Source organism: Macrotis lagotis, chromosome 3 (assembly GCF_037893015.1).
Source record: "Macrotis lagotis isolate mMagLag1 chromosome 3, bilby.v1.9.chrom.fasta, whole genome shotgun sequence".
NCBI classification, from domain to species: domain Eukaryota; kingdom Metazoa; phylum Chordata; class Mammalia; order Peramelemorphia; family Peramelidae; genus Macrotis; species Macrotis lagotis.
In genome coordinates, this window is record NC_133660.1 from 33661319 (window position 1) to 33685936 (window position 24618).

At 37.5% G+C, this 24618-nt stretch overlaps 1 protein-coding gene across 8 annotated transcripts in view; it reads left to right on the forward strand.

The window, feature by feature from the left end:
• The window catches only part of SLC4A4 (solute carrier family 4 member 4), a 401810-nt gene that overhangs the window by 234771 nt on the left and 142421 nt on the right, over window positions 1–24618 (forward strand). For all 8 annotated transcript variants that reach the window (XM_074228425.1, XM_074228424.1, XM_074228430.1 and 5 more), the window contains one exon: window positions 4424–4500. In XM_074228425.1, the coding sequence (XP_074084526.1) occupies window positions 4424–4500 (77 nt within the window). The remainder of the gene's footprint in view (window positions 1–4423; window positions 4501–24618) is intronic.

Consider the following 24618-nt stretch of genomic DNA (forward strand, 5'->3'; position numbering starts at 1 on the left):
TTAAGGTTTGCAAGGCTCTTTATGTGTGAACTTATTTGTTTCTCACAACAAACCTGTGAGGTAGAGGCTGTTCTTTCCCCATTTTAGAGATGAGGAAACATAGATATCAGGTGCCTTCCCCATGTGGGACTGATGGTGTCAGTTATCTCATGTTGGATTTAAATTCAGGTTTTTCCCTTATTCCAGATCTGGGGCTCTATCTGCTCTACCATCTTTAAGAAAAAGTTTGCCCTTCCATGTGGTCTGGTTATTGGCATGTTGAGAAAGTGTGGTGAGGGGAATTTGGCCAGGGTGTTCATTTGGCAGGTTTCCCAGGTGACACTGGAATACTAGAGAGGCAGAGGAAGCCTCCACCTGATTGTGTGTGACTCTGCAAGCCTAAAGAAAACAGGTTGTCACTTTAATTAACTAGCAAGGGAGATCATCCGAATGTCCTTGTGCAAGCATCTTGTTCCAAACCTCAGGCTCAGAAGGGACTGGCAAGAAAGGAGCCCTCCCTGGTCTGAGGAAGAAAGAATCAGGGTCTGGCTTACAGAGGCTGAGGCCAGTGGACCGTTACAGGAGGAATAAGGGCCAGATGATGTGTGGCACTAATAGTGTGAGACCCCAGAAATAAAGGGCCCAATAAGGGTCTAAGGAGGGGTAAGCTAGTCCTGATCAGAAATGGAACAATGTCTTGCCTTGGATATGTATGTGTGTGTGTGTGTGTGTGTGTGTGTGTGTGTGTGTATGTATATATATAGAGAGAGAGAGAGAGAGAGAGAGACAGACAGAGAGACAGACAGAGAGACAGACAGAGAGACAGAGACAGACAGACAGACACAAAGTGTTTTGCAAGTCTAAAAATGCTAAATAAATATTAGCTCTTCTACTTCCTCCTCCTCCTGCTCCTCCTCCCTCCTCCTGCTGCTGCTCTTCTCCCTTCTCTTCTTCCTCCCCTTCCTCCTCCTCTTCCTCCTCCTCCTCTTCTTCTCTGAAATCACATGGTTCATGAAATGAAAAGTGATCACCCCCCTCCGAAACCTTCTTATTTTTCCTTCGGAGATATCTGAGGAATTGGCCAGTTCTACTTTTCCCAAAGTCCTTGGGAAGATCAAGGGAAGGCTTTGACTCCTTGGGAGTCACTTGGGACCAACTCTTGCAGTGAGGGTTCTAAGTGGGGAATGCAGGAGGGTGAACGATCTTCAGACCTTCTCATTTCCAGCCAAGCCCTGTTCAGGCCTGACCTCAGCCTCTCCCATCTCCAGTTCCCTTTGGTGGCAACAATCAGGATTGGTCCCAGTCCTCAAACTGAAAGAAGCTTCTTATTTCAGAGGTAGAGAAGAGGAAGAAAGATACCTACCCACTGGGATCTTGTTAATCGTCCTTTTGCCTGCCCATGAGTGTTTTGGGCATCCTTCATTATAAAAAAAAGGGAAAGACAGCTTCAAGATTAAAGATGACTTTAACCCAACAAATTACATGATTACTGAAATATTTCATTTTTCAGTTCATCTGCAATATTCCACAGTCCCTATCTCTGTCCCAAATGTCCATAGTTTCAGTGTTAAGTATCAGTCTGAAACCAATGAGTGCTAGTGTGGAACTCAAGTATTCCCACCAGTTACTGGACTTTTTTACATTTTATTTTTTTCCTAAGATAAAAATTTATTTTAAAATGCCAGATGATAACTTTACAAGAGAGTTCAATGTTTACTCTGTCAATACATAAGGGCATACAGTATTATCTTTAACAATTAACTTTTATAAACTCGGATCGCCATATTCTTTAGCAAATGAGGAATTTACTGTTTTTGCAGTAAATCCATAAAGATTTGTTGGGCTAAAGAGACACTTTTCATTTGTGCAATAAAAGAATGAGTTTCACCTTGAAAAAACTTAGGTCTTTAACTTGAAGAATTACCTAGAAGCCAATGCAAAATGATGTTCTAACTTTGCAGCCTTTGACCTCTTGTTTGGAATGCCAGCCTGGGTTGGATCATTGGGATTAATCATGAATGCATTAGTCAGCACCTCATATGTGTATTGAGTAGGGAGGTAGGGGACAGAGTAAATTCCCCAAATTGAAAAAGTTATTCTTTTGCTTGGTAAGCCTAAATATTTTAGTCTTGTTTGCAGAATTGAAGTCCAATACTTTATTGATTAACATGATCTAAGGATTCACAGTCAGGTATCTAGAATGCTCTTAACTCACCTCCTATTGAAAGTTCTCTTCCATTTTAAGCTTTTTTTTTTAATTGAAGGAATGTCATTTAATGGAGGTCCATCAAATCCTTTTGGCTCCAACTGCTCTAGTATAAAGACATATTTCAATCTTGTAATTATCTATTTTATACCTAGATCTAGGTAGTACACTGACTGGAGTACTGGACCTAGACTTAGGAGAACCTGAATTCAAATCTAACAAAAGATACTTTTTTAGGTGTGACTTTGGGTTAAGTCATTTCATGTCTCTCTGTTATTTTCCTCTTCGGTAAAGATAGGAATAATAGCAATAGCACTTAATCTTCCAAGGCTGTTTTAAAAAGGATTGAATAAGATGATATTTGTAAAGCATGTTGTGAACATTAAAGCACCATATAAATGTAAGTTATAAGAATAACAAAAGGGGCAGCTAGGTGGTGCAGTGGATAGAGCACCAGCCCTGGAGTCAGGAGAACTTGAGTTCAAATCTGACCTCAGACACTTAATAATTACCTAGCCGTGTGGCTTTGGGCAAGCCACTTAACCCCATTGCCTTGCTAAAAAAAAAAAAACCCTAAAAAAAGAATAACAATATTTCTGTAATATCTCCTGTGTGTAAGGCATAGACCTTAAATGCTTTGTAATTATCTCATTTGTTCCTCACAACAACCTGGTTTTATCATTGTTGTTGTTCTTGGTTTTATTATTATTACCCAAATAAGTGAGCAGAGAAGAGAAGAAAGGGAGAGGAAGGAAGCCTGGGATAAACTTCTTAAAGTGTTTTCTTTGAATGTGAGAATGAGGTTCTTAAGAACCACAGATTTAGACTTGGAAAGAACCTTAGAAGTCATTGAATCCAAGTGTATAATTTTACAAATGAAGGAATTGAGTCACAGAGAATTTTAAGCAAGTTGTTCAGGGTCCTACAGCATGTGCAGCACAATTTGAACTCAGATTTTCCTGACTCCAAAGTTAGTGTCCTTACTACTTTATCACACTGACTCTCTAGGATCCATATTATACTCTGTAATACATAATATAGGAAAGAGGAGGTTGGATGGAGTGATGACTAGAGTGCTAGTTCTGGGGTCAGGAAGACTTGAGTGCAAAACTGACCTCAGACACATGACACCCACTAGCTATGTCACACTGGACAAGTCATTTATCCTGATCCAGGGCCATCTTCTATCATCCTGATTCATCTCTGGCCATTGGACCCAGATGGCTCTAGAGCAGAAAGTGAGTCTGTGACCTTGAAGAGCTCCCCCTCACTCAAGTCCAATTCGTATGCTTGTCTTGGCATCTCCTTTCTGATGTTATGGTCTTCTCTGGGAATGAAGGACAAACGACAACATGATACATTCTGAGAAGGCAACTTCATCAATGATATTGAAAGGAATACACGACCAAGATAAAAAAGTCAATACAAGCTTTTTTGTCTCAAGAGAAATGTAGTTAAGTGCCATAAAAGGAAGTCTTAGTGGTGACATTTGCAAACTGATTTGGCCCTAAACAGTCAAAATCTCTATGGTATTTTCATCCTATACAAAATAGAAAGAATTCTTTTATCACCTATACTATAGGATTGCTGTGAAGACCACAAGAAATAGAGTATGGGGGTTGGAAACAAGCTGGGTTGCTATATGTAATATTTTCGGTGTTTCAAAGGGTCCTTATGTTAACCGGGTTGAGTGTTTCTTTCACCAAAACATGATGAATTGATATGGTTGAAAAATTAATTATTTGTATTTACCTCCTGGAAAATACTATGTCACTATAAACCTTTTACATCATCAGGTAAGATGTGGCCAGAAACACAACTGAGGGAGAAGGAGGAGTGACTGTAAAGATGAAAAGAAAGGTTGCAAAGAAAAGTTGATTAAATTTGCTAGCTAACTGAACATATGAGGTAAATAATGGGGATAAGCAAAAATGTAAAATAAAACCAAATGAACTTCGCTAACTGTTCAACATTTTTTTAACTTGACACTTTGTGTCATGGTATCAATGGGATGATATGGATTTCTCAACCCCTCGCATCACCATATTCTATATAGCCAATGATCAAAGCATCTGGAATGCCATTTTGGGCAAACCTTATCATCACTAAAATCATCCTCATCATCATTATTACCATCATCATATCATAGTATTCATAATGCATATTTATAGTATTTGTCTTTCAATATGTTTTATAAAAGATGTTTTAACTAGTGCCCAACCTTATCTCTCCTTCTAGGTAGTCCAGCCATGACTCCTAGGAATCTGACTTCCTCAAGTTTGAATGACATTTCTGACAAACCAGAAAAGGACCAGGTAAGTCAGGAATTATACATACATACATATATATATATATTATATATTCTTAAACCTCTCATAAATTAGTATGTATTTATGAATTCCCATCATTTTGTAGGCAGGGGAGACAAGACAAAGAACCATATTGGACAAACACTTTCACTTTCCTTAGAAAGAACTCCAATGAAAGGTCCTTGTGTTATTTTAGGATGACAGTTCCAGTCTTTTAATAGTTAAGAATGTCAGATAGTCTAATGTTAGATAAATGAGCCTAATTAACATAATCTTCATTTAATATTGGGGGCATATAATAATATTAGAATAGAAATAAAGAAAAGCCTTTGGCTTTTTTCCTATTGAGAGAAAAATATACCAGCAATCAGTTATCTAGTATTTATTAAGTATCCAGCATGCTAAGCTCTGGCAACATAAGGCAAAAAAAATCAATTAAAATCATGTGGACTTCTAACAGTGGATTGGTCTATGGGAAAAATTAGATCTTAATGATATCCATTTATTTGTTGGTATTGATATTGTTCAGGCATCTCCAACTCTTTGTGACCCCATTTGGGGTTTTCCTCACAAAGATATTGGAATGATTTGCCATTTCCTTCTCTAGCTCATTTTACAGATGAGGCAAGTAGGGACTTTCCCAGGATCAAACAGCCAGTAAGGAAACTGAACTTGAATTTACAAAGATAAGTCTTCCTGACTCTGAGAGCAGGACTCTATCCACTGTGCCACCTAGATGACCTTTATGCTTTATTACATTTATATTTTGGTCTGAAGCTGTTATGTCATCAATGAAGGGAACTCTAGGTGAGAAATTGCCGCCACTAAGGAAGATTAGGTCCTTTTCTTTCCCATTTTTTCAGTCTACTATCTTGAAGAGGTTAAGTAAGTTGTTGAGGGTCAGTTAGAGTCTTAAAGAGATTAAGTTGTCCAGTATGTATTGAAGGTAAGCTTGAAGGAGGGCTTCCTAGCCATTTCAATACATAATCTCTCTTTTTATAACCATAAGTGGGGACAATTTCCTACCTAGATAAGCTAGAAAAGGATTTAAAGAATGAATCAATAAAATTCTAAGTATTAGGTCTCTTTTTCCTTTTTCTACAACTTGCACTTTTGTCACATTAGGGGAAAAGGCAATTTTTTCAAAGCCTCTATTTTTAGTAGGAAAGAGAGAGGGACAGAAACAAACTTTTATTAAACTCTTACCAAGTCCTGGGGATCCAACTAAGAGGAAAAAGAAGGCCAGGTCCTGCCCTCAAGGAGCTTACATTCTAACAGGGGAAGACAACACACAAAAGAGAACTGAAAGGCATGGGAAGGAAAAAGGGAGACATGGGGTATAGGATAGTGATTTGCCAGTGATTTCAAAGACATAATTAAGTTGGTTTTGAAATCCTTGGAATTCATGGGTTGGGTGTCCCCAATGGGTATCAGATAAAGAAAAAGAAATAATAAAATTTGTCATTAAGGTGTGCAAAACCTTAATAAATTTCATCTCACTTTATCCTCCTAACAACCTTAGGATGTAGATGCTATTAAAATTCCCATTTTACAGAGGGAGAAACAGAGGTAGGTAGCAGTTAAGTGATTTGCTCAGGGTCACCCAGCTAATACATGTGTGTAACTCAGTTGAACTTAGAACTTCTTGACCCTAATTATCACTGCCTCTGAGGAAAAACAGGATTTTCTATTTTATGTCTTCTGTTCTATTGTTACTTCATTCACTTTGGTTGAGACTTTCATCACCACACACCTGGATTGTTGCAACATCCTTCCAGCATCAGTTTTTCCTCATCCAGTGGCATCTACACTCTTGCCAGCCTAATCTTCCTAAGCTATCACTTTCACTAAGTTACTCCTCTGGTAAAATTATAAAATTCTCCCTGTTGGCTAGCTTATTAAGGTCAAAATCCTACCTGTTTTTCAAAATCGTTCAGTAATTTGATCTCAGGCAACCTTTCTGACTTATCTTCCCCACTCTCTGTTCTAGCCAGCCAGGCTGCTCCTCCCTGTTCCAGGGATGGCCCATCCTCATCCTAGCTTTCTTCTTTTTGATCCTCCTTTCCTCCTCTCTGTGGTGTCCTGCTTCTTCCTCTTGGCTTAAGTCTTCTCATCTTTGAGCATCAAACCAAGTATCCCCTCCTCTGGCTACTGGCTGATGCTGACCTCTCTCTTCCTAGGACTCTTTATTTTATGAAAGTATTCATTATTGTTTGTTCTTCATTCTTGAAGAAGGCCATGACATCAGAGACAGGATGCCATGACAAGGACATGAATGGAATCTGAGAGAGAAGGAGCTCTGCTAAGTCACCATTCTCATTTTATACTCCAGAACCATGTGGATCTAGTGACTTAGATATGAATCAAGATGACTGGAGATGGCCCAGGACGGGGGACAATCAGGGTTAAATGACTTGCCCTAGGTCACACAGTTAGTAGGTATCTGAGGCTGGATTTGAACTCAGGTTCTCCTGACTCCAGGCTTGGTGCTCTCTTTATGCCCCAAGAAAAGTTTCTGATTCCACCCACTGTACCTGGAGTCAGGAGCAATCTGGCCTCAGACTCTTCACACTTTCTAGCTGTAGGACTGAAGCCAAGTCACTGAATCATGTTTACCTCAGTTTCCTCATTTGTCAAATGAACTGGAGAAGAACATGACAACCCATTCCAGTATCATTGCCAAGAAAACCCCAAATGGGATCATGAAGGGTTGGATATAACAGAAATAACTGAACTACAAAATGTTACAAAATGGCTTTGCTTTTTGATTGCTTTGTAACTGTATTCATTTTTTTCTCTTAACTAGAATGAATCATTATCCATCCCATTTATTTTGTATAAATGTTAAAAATTGTTAATTGATAGATTAAACTGACAGACACAATTCTACATTTGATGGCTAGAATTGTTTATAGTATAACATTGAAATAATTTGTATGTAGATTGGGAAAAATCTGAACTTAAATTTTTTGACTACTATATTTAAATGAAGTTAGTTTCCTTTATGATCCTATTTTATGCTTTTTTAAAAAACATGATTCTGAGAAGGAATCCATAGACTTTGCCAGAATGTCAAAAGAAAGAGAACTTCTTGCCTATGTGGAAATTTCCCATAAATTACTCATCTTACAACATAATTTAAGGACATGTTAGTTTTCCTAGATAGCCTTAGGAAGCAGTCATCTTAAAATGTGAAAAAAATGCTCAAGCATAAATTTGGGAATTATCATATTATAAAAGATTGTTGAAATGAAGAAGGGAGATGTTGAAATAATGAATGCAGATGGAACACTGATAGTTGTCAGGAAATTGAGGAGAATTGGATACTGAGAATAGATCATTCTTTTCCTATTACACAATACTGATTAGGGAGAAGATCTAATGGATTCTGGTTGGCTTGATGATTTAGTAGAAAAGATTGACTTATGAGGATACTGCAAGCTTTTGATAATTATATTTTAAGGTCATCCCTTTCCCTTTGACCTGGCCTTATTTTCATTAAGGAAACGTCTATTTTCTATCCCCATCTACTTCCTAACATGTAGTAAATACTTAATGAAAGTTTTTTGAATTGTTTGCAGTTGCTGTTCAGTTCTTTGGCCATATTTGACTCTTTGTGACCACATTTAGGATTTTCTTGGTAAAGATACTAGAGTGGTTTGTTTTCAGCCCATTTTACAGCTGAGGAAACTGAGGCAAAGAGGGTTAAGTGACTAGCTAATAAGTGTCTAAGGCTGCATTTGAATCCATTAATTAACTTTCCCATGCACCTCAAAATTCATTCCTCAATGCTTCGATGACCTGCCACAGATATCTGGTTGACTTGGAGGTATATATTTTTGGAATATACACTTAATAATTTTTTAAAATTGAAGCATAAATTGATTCACCAGTATTTTGATCTATAAATTCTCTCATGTCAGAATCCTGTGATCCCTGACATAGACATACCCAAGAAAATGGGGAGGGATTGAGAATGTATCTTCTTAAAGATTCAGCTGCTGATTCTGTTTCCATATTTAATCTCATTATTCTCAGCTGTAAAGTAATCCAGGGTTATGTTTAGATATTTCCTCATGGAATACTATAAATTCAACCTATCCCTCACTTACTAAATACAGAGCCCTCAACTCAGTTCATCAAATATTACTTATTTGACAAACTGAGGAAATGTTCTTTTCCAAAAGTGGTTACCCATTTCTTTATCTTTTAAATCCCTTCATCTTCTAAAGTTAAATATTAAAATGACTGACTATATGAATCAATGAAACCAATAATTAGATAATTATTGATAATAACTTTAATTATTTATAATATGTTAGCTCTGAGAAAAATCAGTCACTTTAAACCTGACTGTAATTATAGATAACTTTATTTTTGAAAACAGTATCACACCATTTAATTCACCTAAGATAACAAGTAAAGTATCTTCATAAGAATCCTCTTCATTGCTTGATAAGATTAAGATTATAATAGTTTTATAAATAAAGAGAGCACCATGTTCTTTCTCTGTGTGTTTTCTCAGTTTTTCTCTTCTAGAAATAGCAAGAAAATAATCTCTTGAGTTTTTCTCAAACTCTCCACTCTTCATAAATTTCTCTTTATTTCATCATAAAATGACCCTTGAGATACTTTTAACAAGACCTTTCTCCCCACCTTCTTTTTGTCTTCCTTCTCCCTAGTTTTATCTCATAGATCCTTCTAGAGGAAAGTTAAACTCCCACAGTTTTCCTGATTACATAGTGAGAAACACCTCATAGAATGGTAGCTACAAGTGTAACTGTTTTTTTTGTTGTTGTTGTTTTAAAGACAAAGTGATGTTCTCTATTGCTCTTTTAGAGAGACTTTTGAAATAAGGGTTAAATTGAATTTGTGATCATTGTCCTTTCTCAGCTCTTGGGTGTATTCTACTCCTTAAGGCACTCACAGAAACAAAAGATATAAAAGTCCCTTTCAAGGGACACAAATTGCAGAGAAATGTAAACACAGACACAGTGAAAAACCACTCTTTGGAATATCCAGAGGTCTCGCAGCTCTTGTTCACCTTCATTCCAATATGGTAGAACCACAATAAAAAAAAAGTCAAAGTTTAAGCGATACCAACCCAGGAATGTATGTTCTTCTGTTTCTTTGTAATATAGGAAAGCTCACAAGGAGAGCAAGACTAATGCCTTCTTTAAAGCCATTGGAAACTATTTCTTCTTTCTGGTTCCCACAGCTCACTTACCCTTCCTCCCTTTTCCTACCCCCCCCCCCGCCCCTCCCACCATGCCACATCTATGGTAACAGAGGAATTTGTTGTTATGAGTTAATAATTTGTTAGACCACAATTATCCTAGGAGAATATATAAGATGTAATTTTTGAGCTTGTAAAACTTAAGAACTTCTGGTAATTTTAATGAAAATACAATACCCAGTTAAACCCAGCCTAAATATCCTCTCAATTTCCATTTATTTTCATTAAAAAAGTTTTCTTCATCCAGGCCTCTTTGTTTGTCTTTATATCTCTTTAAAGGAGACATTATAGGAGCAGTGGATAGAGCACTAGTCCTGAGTTCATATCTGGTCTCAGACACTTAATAATTGCCTAATAATGTGTGACCTTGGGCTTGTCACTTAACTCCATTACCGTAAATAATTTTTTCTTAAAAAGCAACATTATGAGAGTGCAAGGAAAGAAAACTTGAAGGTAGATCAGTGAATATGGAACTGCTGAGAAATTGGGAAAAGTTAGAATGGCTGAAATTATGGAAACTGAGAATGCACCATCTTCTTTTTTGGAAGAAGACTTGGGAAAAGAGAACCATCTGTCTCTGTTTAAAAATTTTGATCCTCATAGAGGTGCAAAGTGAAGCCATTTTCATGATAGAGGCAGTTATAGTTTTTGCCAGAAAGTAGGACCCACTTCTGTCAAAACTCAGTGAAAAAAAAAATCCCAGGGAAGTGGTTTGTTTGTTTGGTTTTTTTTTTTTTTTGGTTGGGAATCAGAAGACCAGAGGTATCATCCCATTCTGATTCTAAAGGATCCTTGGGAAATGACTGTCTGGCCCTCATTATTCTAATTTTTAAAGCAAAAAGAATAGGAAGGACATGATCTTCCAGCTGACCTAGTGACTGAAGCAGTGGTGAACCCTCAGAAACTGATGAGGCTACCAAGGGATTGTAGAGACAGAAGAGAAGAGGGTCTGGGACAGATGCCTGGACACATCTGTGGTACCCACAGGTAGGCAGCATGATGGGGATGATGAGCCAGCCACATAGAGAAGAAATAATCAGAACCAGGGTGTTGCAAAAACCCAGGAAGAAGAGGATAATTAGCGGTGTAGCTAGAAGAAAGAAAACTGGGCAAAACTGCTAAGAAATGTCTGGGAACTTTGGAGAGAAGACTTTCAGTTGAGGGATGAGGCCAGAGCCCTGGGTGCAAAGGGTTGGAGGAGAAGTGCAGGCTTTCCAAGAAGTTTGAGAAAGAGGAAAAGATATATAGGGCTATAGCTTGAGGGGATACTAAAGTCAGTGAAGTTTTTTTTAAAGATAAGGGATGTCTGACCTTATTTGAAGGCAGTAGGAAGGGAGAGGCTGAAGTGAGACAGACTGAGAGACAGACAGACAGAGATACAGACAGAGGCAAAGACATAGACAGACAGAGACAAAAAATAGAGAGTTCAGAGATAGAGACAGAGAGAGGCAGACATGCAAAAAAGACACAGACCAAGAGACAGAGGGAGACAGAGAATGAGAAAGGGACAGAGATAAAGAGATAGACAGAGACCGAGAGACAGCAGTGGAATTGAGGATGCATGCAGGATTGTTATGAGGGAGGTAAGCTATACAAATGCACTTTCAAACTTCAAAGTACCCTTGTTAGCTATTCTTCCTACTTTACATATCTTTGCCCATTCAGGCCCACCCAGAAGGAAGTCATTCCTATTTGGGGTGTCTCATGCAATAGAAAAATGTAATTTCCCTAACAATTCATGCTCCTGTAAAGTCCAAGCAATGGCCAGGGTTTGATCTTTTCTTTCAATTGATAAGTTCAGCAAGTCATTCTCAGAGATCTAGAAGATAGTTCTGCCTCTCAGAGCTGACTGAGCTGGGGGACCTGTTCTCTAAAGAAGACCAGGATAGGAGTCATGAGATCTGGGTTCAAGCCTGGCTTCCCCCCCCCCCCACTAGTTTCTAGATCTTAGTCAAGCTAGTTAAACGTTAAGATCCATAAATGAAAGATCTCTATCTGATCTAAATGTTCTGTCTCTCTTAGGATCTTGTTTGTGGTTGTTATCTTTTTTCATTTTTGCTATTTTATTTGCTGCTATTCAGAACTTAGTTGCTGTTGTTGAATCATGTCTGACTTGGGGGTTTTCTTGGCAGAGGTACTTCAATGGTTTGCCATTTTACAGAGGAGGAAACTGAGACAGGAGGAGGTGCTTTGCCTAGGGTTACACAGTTACTAAGTGTCTGAGGCCAGATTTGAACTCAGGAAGAGGAATCTTCCTGACTTCAGGCCTGGCATCCACTTCCTGTACCTCCTAGCTGCCCTATACTAAATAAATGTTCATGGAAAGAATGTTGACAGCATCTTCTGGTCTTTGGTTATCTTCTCTTCCAGCTCCAATCACCAGGTTTGATTTGACATTAGAGATCTGGCGCAACTGACCTTTTGAAATCCTTCCCAAGTCTAAGATCTAGAATCAATTATTTTGATCTTTTTGCTGGTACTTTTAGTCTATTTAGCTAATTCTCACTCTTAATCATCAAGAGCATCTCTGATTCCTCTAGGCCTGAGTGAACATGAAGACAGATAGATTTCCTTGGGTTTCTGCCATGAGATGGTTTGAGTTTCTTGTTTTCATTAATATAAAATTAACAAACATTTATTTTCCCTTCTCAATCTCCATTTTAAAAAAAGAACAAAGCTATTGTGGCAAATAAGCTCAGACAATAAAATATTCTCTCATATTGTCCATAACCAAAAAGGCCTGTCTCATTCTGCCTCTTGAATCTGGTTCTTTCTGGTAGACAGTAAGGATTATGTTTCTTCATGAGTCTTCTGGAATTCTGAATGATCATTGCATTGATCAGAATTCTTAATTCTTTTGAAATTATTTGACTTTGAAATGTTGTTGTTCTGTATAAAATTTTTTCCTGGTTCTGTTAACTTCTTTTTGCATCAGCATATAATCCTCCTATTCTTATTGCAGAAGGAAGTAGGAATAGGAGATGTGAGAACAAGGGGAAAGTGAACACTCATCATCTAATGCTATTTTTGTATTCCCAGTATTTGAAAGATGAGCATTTTTATTCACATCGGAACTCTTTCATGCTTTTACATAGGGGTTAATCCATTTCTATGACTAATCTAATTGATCACATGTTAGCCAAGCCATCCAGTGATGAACGTAGCCATGGGTTTCTGGCATAGAGTTTTCCAGTGTGGTGGGATATGTTAGAGTATATGCCTCCTACGCCTTGCCCTTCAAGCATCCAGGATCAATTGTGCAATGTGATCAAGCATCAGAGTAGTACTAGAGCATAATAGTCATTGTAATGGTCCATATCATATGCATTTTCACCAGTTATATTTGAAAGAAGAATTATATGGTGAAGTCTTCCACATTTAAAAATGTTCTTCTGAAAAAGGACCTCTAGGCTTTACCAGACTGCCAAAGGGAGCATAACACCACAACGGTTAAGACCCCATGGACTATAAAATCTATAAATTGGTTCCTAACCTTCAAGGCGGCTATCATTCTAATAGACCCTTGAGATGATGAGTAATTAATGACCTAGACAATACCAGAAAGAACTAGTTTTTTTCTTTAAGCATTAGCCCAAAGGATCAAGAGGAAAAGTCTCTTCTGATCTATAATCATGAAAGAAGTCAGAGGTAGTATTGAAACAGACCATCTCCTCTTTCCAAATCCATTATTGGGCTGACTTGGATTTTTAAAAGATCATTGTTGTTTATGAAGAAAGAATAATATTGCAGGAAGAAAGGGATGGCAAAGTAAGCAAAACAAAAGAAACTCCATAGTTTTTACCCCTGTTGCCTGCTTCCTCTCTGCTCTGTTTTAGTTTTGTTTCTACTTTTGGGCAGGAACAGAAGAATGAATTGTCAGAGTTAAATTTGTTTTGAAAGGACTTTTATAATTAATTAGCCAATGTCCTGGAATTGATCTTGGCCTTGCAGGAATATTTGTCTCTGAGTACATCCAAGTTGGCTCAAGAAGCTTCCATCAGGGTACTGCTTCAGTTACTGATTGACTGAGTAATCTGCTCAGATGTAATTTAAATAACAGTGAGGATGTCTTCTGACTTTCTCCAGCTACATAATTTTCTAGTGTGCTCACAAAGAAGATGACTAAATGAACAAGGGCAGAAAGGCAATGGAATTTCTCTTCATAGTGCCTTGGATTTATTATACATCATGGATGGCCAACCTTTTAGCTCTTCTGGACTTCATTGCTCAACAAAAACATGTCAAGGGTCACACATAAAATTAAATATAACCCATATTACCAATAAATATAATAATAAAATGTAATAATACCACATGAATGGTTTTAGGGTCGAATGCAGCCCTCAGGTCTTGGGTTGGACACACTTGCTATACAAGACCTTGATGCATAGATCTAGAAATGAAAAGGGTCAGGGGGCGGCTAGGTGGTGCAGTGGATACAACACCGGCCCTGGAGTCAGGAGTACCTGAATTCAAGTGTGGCCTCAGACTCTCAATAATCACCTAGCTGCGTGGCCTTGGGCAAGTCACTTAACCCCATTGCCTTGCAAAACCCTAAAAAAAAAAAAGAAATAAAGGGCCAATAAGGTCATTTGTCTCTTCCCTTTCATTTCACAGAACCAAGGACCAGAGAAATAGATTTGTCAAAGGTGGTAATTGTAGTAAATAGCCATGAAGATTTGAATTCAGGTCCCCGGACTATACTACAACACAATACCTCCTTATACTTACTTATTTGACAATTCGGAGATTTCTTTCCAATGAGAATCTGTCTTTGAAAAATAGAAAGAAACCTTTTAAAAAAATAACTGGACCTTATGTTTTCTTTATTTTTGGCCATTCAGTACTATGAACTTAAGTACATTCAGTACAGAAACTTCATTGTGAAAGGGCTTAAAGGTCCAATTAAAAGAAGAAAACATTGATTTCTAGGATTTAGGCAAATCAGTCTATCAATAAGATTCCAATTTGTGTGCTAGTCATATTAAGCACAAAAATACTTGGGAAAGAACCAGCTTTTCAAATACTATCTGAAGAAGATCATTGTAAATCACAATGAATAATGTTCTTTTCCTTTTCCTCTTATCGCTACAATTATGTGTTTCCATATAAGTTCTCTTTATCATACAATTCTCTCTCCTAATTCCTTTAATTTCTATCCCCCCTCAAAACTTTATCTTTTTTGTTTAAAGAGAAAATTAACTGAGTGTTAAGCAAAGGTGGCTCAATTTGCTCAAATGGAGTTTTCAAATGAGAATGGGAGCAGCTAAAGGAACTCACTAGAAGGGATTTTACCATTCTACTACTTAACTCCAACCTTGCCCCAGAAATATTTTGCCTATGGGTAAAAGAGAGATAGATGCTTTTGTAGGTATTCTGGGCCTCCCTGTTCAGAGATTGCCAAACAGGAAATTCAGGTGTACACATCACTTGAATCATGCAACAACAAAACCCAGTATCCCATCCAGTTATAATGACAATGGAAAGATGCAGGAACTAAGGAGATGTACAAACAAACATCCTACTAATTCCTGGCACTCACTTTGGACCCACAAATACCTAATTTTTTAATTTCTTGGCTACTCTTATCTGGCCATCTGCCTCCTCTGTGTTGGGGTGATGTGAATTGGAATCCTCATTAGTGTCAAATGCTAGCTTTCATACCTTGACTATGTATTTGATTTTCTGGGTCCTCATTTTTGATTCTTTGTCTTTTACAGAATTTGGATGTGGAATTTAGGTTTGCTTTTTAATTTAAAGAAAGAATAAGAAGAGGAAAATGCTAACTATGTCCCAATGCTAAACTATAACCTGTTAAAAATGTCAGTCTGAAAGAAGGAATCTAGGATTGACAGTTACAGTTTCTAAATTTGCCTGATAGAGGGAGTCTATTCAATTTAACTGAAATGATTTCAAATGATTTGGAAGGCATATTACTATCTCCCTTCCTTGACAAAGTCACAGATCTTTTGCCTATTCCTATCCTTGTGCCAAAACAAGGCTTCTATTAGTGTTAATGATTTTCCAGGGAGTACAGTGGAGATAAACTAGATTTGATGTCAGAAAACTTGGGTTCAAATCCTACTTGATTTTGGGTAAGTCATATTATTTCTCTGGGCCATGGTTTTCTTATTTGTAAAATGAATGAGCTAACTTATGTGAGTTGAGTTCCTTTTAGCTTCAGATTAAATGACCCTTTGCCCCTATTTCCTGGATTTAAATCTTGTTTTTGTTAGTTTTGCTATATCAGGCAAGTCATGTACTTCTGTGTGCCTCAGTTTCCTTATCTGTAAAATGAGGCAGTTTGGGTTCCATGATCTTGAAGATTTCTCTCAGATCTGAATCTATGATCCTATAATGCATTGTCAACTTGATTGAAATGTAAAACAGAATCTTATGTTATTATTCAGTTATTTTTCAGTCATGCCCAATGTGGCTCCTATTTGGGGTTTTCTTGGAAAAGATGTTGGAGTGATTTGCATTTTCTTTTTCTAGTTCATTTTACAGATGAGGAAAATGAGGTTAAGTGACTTGCCCAGGATCACACAGTCTATACTTTCTCTAGAGTATCGTACCGGCATTTTCATACATTAAATAGAATTTGATGGAATTAGTCACAGGTGTTCTTTGTACTGAGACAACAAGTAACAAAAAGAGAACCTCTTCCCTAGTAAATGTCTGAGGCTGCATTTGAACTTGGGTCTTCTTGACTCTAGGTGCTCTATTGGACTGCCCAATACAATCTATAGAATCTATAGTCTTGGTCATTTTTCTGACCAATTGAAACATTCAAGAACTGACATCAAAAATCAAGTGATCTGTATATTCTCCTCTTAGTAAACATTTAATGGTTAAGATATATATATGTATATATAACTTGTTTCTGAGGATATTAGCTTGTTTTCCAGAGTGTCTTTGGAGATCATTGCAACCCTGATTTATCAGAAATGATTGAGACTGAACAATATTTACAAGAATATAATGTGTAGTGAGGATGAAGCCTTGCTTTTTTTACATTATTATTCATTGAACTAGAAATTTTATTTAGTTGTGAAGAGTCTTTTGGTAGTTATTGTAAAGAAAGACCTCACTATTGTTTTTTTGACATAAGGTTCTTTCTACATGAGCCAGTACTAGATTTCCCAGGAATCATACCTGAAACCTCTGCTTTTCTATGGATTAAGTCACCTTTTAGTCTACTGATCAAAGCAGTTTTAAAAGCTATCACCTTTTCATATGATCAGACTTTTTCATGACTCATAAATCCCCATCCTTGCTTAATACAGTTTTCTTTTCCTATCTTTTCCCTTTCTGTCTCATACTGTTATAGTTTTAACAGTTACAAGTTCTTGGTTGTATTTGAGAAATACTCATCTTGATAGTCACATAAAATGGAGGTGCATTTTAAAAAGTAGGGTGGACAACGGCATATCCCCTTATATATACATCTTTCAGTATTTCCTTGAAGTCCTCTGATCTGGTGTCAAATAACATAGCATTATTTAAGAATGGACTCTATATATCAACAAATAAAACTCAGTGAATAAACCAGACTGGAGTCAGCAAAATCTTATGCTATACTTTAAGATAAGGAAGTGAAGTATTTTGTAAGTTTAAAATAGCTATTTGTGATGACTTGGAATTTGTGGGGAATTTGGGTTGTTCCTCAGTCACCCAGATGTCTTCGTGTTGGGTTAAGTTGTTGGAATGTATGAAGTAGGGCAGGAGGACGTGGCTAATGACACAGACTAGTGTAATTCATACTCTCTTCTTTCATTGTAGGCCTCCAATTTCTCTTGAATATTGTTCTGGGGTGGTGTATTTTAAGCATTAAACAGAATGTGATGGAATTGGTCACTGTTAGGGACTCGTGTGGGAGCATTGTAAACTATCATCACCTGGTGTCCTTGAGCACCAGAGTCTTATTTTACTAAGTGCCACTGGAGTGAGAGTGGATTAGAGACTGGGAAGGATATTTAAGCACTTGTGTTTTGGTGAATAAATGGAGACCTTGGAGTACTTGGGGATCTTGGAGAACTTGTCATCCTTGTCATCCTTGTCATCCTTGTCATCCTTGTCATCCTTGTCATCCTTGTCTCCCTTGTCTCCCTTGTCTCCCGCCCCTCCAATGCTCACCTGGGGAAAGATTGAGGGAGTCCAGAAAGGGACTCAACAGGTCACCAGGCTTTTTTGTAATGATACTGAACTTTCCTCAATAGATAAAAGAGAACCTCTTTCCTAAATAAGAAGTCTTTGTGATTTAGGTCACCTGAGATTAGGAATACGTAATTTTTGAAAAATATTAGCCTATGTATCATCCTGCCCCTATAACCCATTGATGATGTTAATGTTGGTTGTTGTTCAGTTGTGTCTAACTCAATGACCCTGTTTGGGGATTTCTGGGTAAAGACACTGGAGCAGTTTGCCATTTCCTTCTCAAATTCAGTTTTACAGTTGATGAAATGTAAATAGGCTTAAGTAACTTGTCTAGGGTCACAAACTAGCAAGTATCTGAGATCAGTTTTGAACTCAGAAGATAAATCTTTTGACTCCAGACCCAGGGCTCTTTCTACTTTTCCACCTCCTGCCCCACTGCCCTAACAAAATATTGACAGGACAAATTGAAGATAACAGAGAGAGGTAACTAGCATGGCCTTAATAAAGTAACTGAATGATGACCTTCCCTTAACCAAATTTCTTGGAATTCTCTCCTCTGAAAGCTGCTTCTTCTCCTACTCCCTCAGTCTCAAGAGGAAGTACTCTCGGATGTATTCCTGACTTTCTTGACTTCTTCTCATAATCCCTAAATGGAGTCAACTGGACTCTTAGATTCCTCAATATGTCCTGTAGATTCCATACCTCTTCTTCCCCCATTTGCCCTCTGAACTGTTCTCTCCTTCACTTGTGACATAGATTGGTTCATGAACATCTAGTTTCATCCCTCTGCCTTTCCATATCAATATTCTACTGATGTCTCTTAGTTTTTCCTTTCATTCCATCATATTGATATTTTTGGCCTTTTAGACCAAATTCTTTTCAAACATAAATATTCTCTAACATTTTCCTGACACATGGTCATCCAGCCTTTGCTTGAAGATATTTTTCTGATTTCTTTCCAGAGTAACCCAATTCATTTTTCAATAGTTTCAAAGATGAGGGCAAGTCAGGAACTTATTAAGTGTTCTAATTTTGTTAGCTCCAGGAGATATCTAGAATGTGGAAGTCCTGTTCTACTACACTATGTTGCCTCCATGAAGATGACATCAAGGAACTGCCTTTGGATTAGGTTCAAGTCTCATCCCCCCATTACATGTGTGACCTTGGGCAAGTCAGTTGATTTCACTGAACCTTAGTTTCTTCAACTATAAAGAGAGGAGGGAACTGGACTGAGTCTCTGGTCTCTTCAATCTCTGAATCCTTGTGATCTTCTGTCAGGTATATGATTTATATCTCTAACTCCTTATCTGTCTTCTGTTTCAGATTCAATCTGAAGCATCTCCTCAATTACAACCCTCCTTCCACAAGAAGGTTCCTCTATATAATCCCACTCATGCTACAAATGAATCAAAGAGGACGTGGAGTGATTGATACATTGCCATTGTATTTCTCAAATTATTCATTCCTCTATTAGGTTGCAAACTCCTTGAACATAAGGACTGCCTGGACTTTAATTGTATCCAGAGGGATCAATAAATTACCTTGTAGGTCCTCAAATACTTGCTGGCTATTTATCTTGTCTTGACATGTATCATGCTCGCTGTCTCTCCTTTCGTTTTTAATTTTTTAAAAATAGCTTTTGGCTGTTTGACAGGTTAACTCTAACTCCAAACTAATGGAAGATAGTGAGGTGACAGACTTTCCTAATCACCCATGCATGGAAATGTCAACTCTGTACTTTATTACAAAAGCAGTGAATGCCTTTGACTTTAGTAAGCAGTATTCCTACATCCATTCCTCAGGAGTGTAGAGAAGTATGAATATCCTACAGCTGAATTTTTTCCAGTAAAGTGTTCTTAAACTAAATACTAGAGATCCCCTAGGGATCTGTGGATTGATGTCATAGGGGAGGGAAGGATTCTTGTGAACTTGGATGAAAAAATAGTTACAACTTTATTTTCGCTAACCTATAAATGAAATTTAGCATTCCTTTTAATTACTTAAAAATATTCTGAAGCAGAGGCCATAGTCTTCACTAGATGGCCAAGGACTCTATGACACAAAAACAGTTTTAGAATTTCTGTTTGAAGGGGATTCCTCTCCAGGCCTGGGTTTGACTTGACCCCTGAAATTTCTTCTACATGAATGATTCCATGATTGGTCCCACATCATGGAAATCATCCATGATATACAGCCTTAGAGATGATAGAAAAATGTACTTTGAAAAAGTATTGAACTTCAAGTGAGATTTCTGGGTGACATTCTGAGTATCTCTTGCTATTTTGCAGTAGGTAGTCCTTGAAGGTGGAATTAGTGGGTAAGAGGTCAGCATTAGCATCAGGAAAACCTCATCTTATGTCCTATATCTGACATTTATTTACTGAATGTCATGGGCAATGACACAACTTCTGTGAAGCTATGTCATAAATGGTCTTAGACTTGCATCATAGGCAAGATCCTTCCTCCCCACACCCAACAGATCTTTGATATCTAGACATAATTATGGTATTTTCCTCCCATAAAGGGCAGATTTCATAATCCCTCTTCATAATTTCCATCTCTCTTAAAGTACACCTCTTCTTTCTAACACATCTACTCTAGAGTACATGATAGATTTCGGAAGGCTTCCCCCTTCCAAATGATATCCATACCTACTCCTGTTTGAATGCTCCAATGTTCCACTCTTCTCCTCTGCTGTCAGGAGGCTGCTTGGCAATTGGATCTGAGCTCTCACATTTTTAGTTCACTGAGAGAAATCCTAGCAACTAGCCTAAGCTAGGAAGAATCACACCTTCCATCCCGCTAACTTTTGGGTGAGAAACCTATAGTCATGCGGTTTAAACTGGGGTATCTAGCTTTATGTAATTTGTCCAGCCGTGTTATAGGAGAAGGAAGCAAACCTAGAGGAGCATTGGCAGCCCCTGGCAGCCCCTGGCAGCCCTCTGATGCATATCACATAAAGGGGTTGCTGTTCCGGATTCTAAGGCCAAAGTTCTAGGCTTTATTGGAATGTCCTTGGCAACTCAAAATGGCTCCATCTTGGGAGCTTTTCCTGATAGTTAGCACTCAGAATAAAGAGGAGAATTAAAAGAAAACTTGGATGTATATTTCCATTTGGAGCAATATCCAACTTGCTCCCCCTCCTTTTTTTTTTTTCTGGAAGAGAAAAGTAAGTGAGCTCATATCCCAGACAGCCAGGCACAGGGAAAAAAAGAGGTAGATTTGCATTTAAAAGACCTATTTTAAAATTTTACCTTATTAACTCTGCAACCTTGGCAAACTTTTTTCTAGGACTCAGTTTCCTCATCTGTAAAATGATGGAGTTAGATTAGATTCTTTTCCTTTTTTTTTTAAAACATGGACCCCTTTGGCAGTCTAAGGACTATTTCTCAGAATCATAATTTTAGATGCATGAAATGAAACAGAAAGGTTTACCAAGTCAAATCAACAAGCATTTATTATATGCTAAGCATTGGAGATATAAAGAAAATTAAAACAAAAAACATCTCATCTCTCAAGGATCTCATAATTCAATGGAAATCAATTATTGGTATTTGGTAATGGAAACCAATCAGTTAGTTGAGTGAAATATAGTTTTATATACAAATGTACACATGTAAACACACAATAGACATACATTATATATATGCATATATACACACATAAAAATATATTTAAAATTAACACTCTAATTAAAAAGCCTGGAAATAATCTATAAGGTTCTCTCTAGCACTGAGAACCATGTTCTTTTTTTAAAATCTTATAACCAGGGCTGCCAGTTTGTAGTTTCTACCAAACAATTTTTTTTTGGTGAGGTGTTGTTTTACAGTTTTTCTCCCTCCCTCCCTCCCTCCCTCCCTCCCTCCCTTTTCTCCCCCCTTTTTTTCAACAGAAGGAAATCTGATATAGGCTTCACATATAACATCTATGATAAGCATAGATCAGAACTATGTTCTTGAATTGTAAAGCTAGATCAACAAAGAGACTTTTACATTTATGTTCGGGGAGAATTCATATGAAATGGTTTCGAACATATGCAAGGAATTGAAGTTTCTCATCCAAAAAATAGATACATCTCTATTTCATAGATAGATAGGTTTTGGCATTCCAGTGTTTTGATATCATTTGGGACTTTCTACCAAAGTAAATTTCCCAAGACACCAATCCCTGGTGAAACCATTGTCCCCCAACCCTCCTCAGCAACAAAACGGAGCCCTACTTTTTAATATTAATTTGGCCAACAGAGCCAATGTCTTGGTTGATCTAATCAATTACCAGCAATCTTGCCAACTTCTCCTTGTATTGCCAGGATGGCCTTATTTCATTCTCTGAAACTCAAAAATCAAACAGTCTCGCTTTATCATTTGCTGACCTCTTTTTTTTATATTTTCTTTATTTTTCCAACCACATGCAATAGTCATTTTCAGCAAGCATATTTTTTGCAAGGTTTGGGTTTTTCATTTTTCTTCCTCTCCCCTGACAGAAAGCAACCTAATATAAGCTATGTATGTACTACCATGCTAAATATTAATCGTGTTGTGAAAGAAGAATCAAATAGAAATGGAAAAAAAACATTAGAGAGAAAAAAATACAAAGTACTTAAGACAACTTTTAAAAATTGAAAATAGTAAACTTTGGCCTGCATTTAAACTCCACAGTTCCTTCTCTGGGTATGGATGGTATTTGCCATCAGTTGACCTCTTAAATGAGCAAGTAATCTTCTTCTTTTCCTTCTTTTTTTGAAATGTGTGTATGATTGCAAATATATTTGGGGAGAGCAAAGGAAAACAAAGAGGCCCTTTGGTAGCACAGTCGTATCAGACTTCCATGTTTCTGAAAATGTTAGAAATACTGTGTTCAAGAGACAGATGGCCTTAGATTTCTTGCCCAGGCTTTGGACTTCCCCCTCATCCACACGTTTATTCCATGCTCATTGAGCAGCTGAGAATTTTTAGACCTATTCAGATCGAGGAAGTGCCAACTCTGCCCATTTGGACTGAAGTCAGATTTGGATCCCAAACTACCCTGGAGCAGGCAGATAGACTTGGCTTATCTAGCTAGTCGCTTCCCTTGTCCTGGGGTTGTATTTCAGGTCATATCCTGCCCCTCAGAGAGAGGAGTCGATTTCACTCAAGTGAGCCACATGCCTCATGTTGCTGTTGGATGAGTATTGAGAGAGGATAATGTAGGAAAACCCGAGAGGTGGCCGTTGGGTTTGGGTTCTTAAGGACTTTGCTTTAAAGGGAGACTTTATCTGTTTCTGCTCAAGGAGAACAGTTATAATATAATGATTTAATGTCCCCTGTGTGCCTAGGACTTGGGAGAGGGTAAAAGTAGAAGCGTGGGAGACTAAATTAGTAGATAGAAAGCAACAGGCACAGTCTCACAAATTGCCTCAATCTACTTTTTTGGGGGAGGGGGGCAGCTAGGTGACATAGTGAATAGAGCATCAGACCTGGAGTAAAGAGGATTCATCTTCCTGAGTTCAGATCTGGCTTCAGTCACTTTCTAGCTGTGTGACCCTGGGCAAGTCATTTCACCCTGATTGCCTCCATTTCCTCATCTGTCAAATGAGTTGGAGAAGGAAATGGCAAACTACTACAATATCTCTGCCAAGAAAGAGTTGGGCATGATGGAAATCACTGAATGACAAACCTTTCTTGACTTCTTCTCATAATCCCTAAATGGAGTCAACTGGACTCTTAGATTCCTCAATATGTCCTGTAGATTCCATACCTCTTCTTCCCCCATTTGCCCTCTGAACTGTTCTCTCCTTCACTTGTGACATAGATTGGTTCATGAACATCTAGTTTCATCCCTAGCCCATAATGATGCCTCCCTTCCCTAAACACCTATAAAACTAATTAGATGAGAAGACAATCAACAATTTGTATTGTTAGCCATCTGCTTCTGTTTCTTTTCATTCTCCACAACTAGATAAAGAAATGGAAAACATCAAGGGAAAAGAACTTTCACTTCACTCTTCCATCCTTTTACAATTATTCCTAGTGCTGGACTGATGCTTCCCCAAAATAGGTGTATGGATAGAGATGAATAAAGAGATAGGCCAAGCCGTGTTTATCTCCAAAAATGGAGTAATCAGTTCAAGCTCCTCTTTATCTGCCTGCTTTGCAGGATGAATTCCAGAAGGTTCTGCCAGTAAAGGGATCTAACTTCCTCAAAGAAAGGTGCTTTATTAATCTTGGCTATTATTCTTGTCTCTCACTTGCTTTCCAGCAAATCTTTTAAGAGCCTAACAATCCCAGGGAGCTTTTCCTCCTAAGAACTGGAGCCTCCTATGAGGCTAATATATATTATGTGTATGTAAAAGTAAACCTTTAAAATAATGTTTTATAAAAAAGTATGCAATAAAATATCAATAGATAACATATGAATGCATATTTATATACTGATATATAAAAATAGTATATAAATATGTAATATAAATATTAGTAGTATCCATATATGTGTATTATATATTGATTACATGGAATATAAGAAATATTTTAACTAGTTTTAAACATTGGTAACTAACTCTCTTTAAAACCAAAAAAAGGAAGCATGTGTTGTAGTAGGAATATGTTGGCCCAGCCGACTTTGGGCATCCATCAGTAAAGCAATCTGCCTTATGGCCTAGCTAACATTTCTTGTGTGTCTGAACATATCATATGCAATTGGGGAGGTGTGATCTGTTGCAGGCACTTTTTAAAATCTCTTTGAAGATCATAACC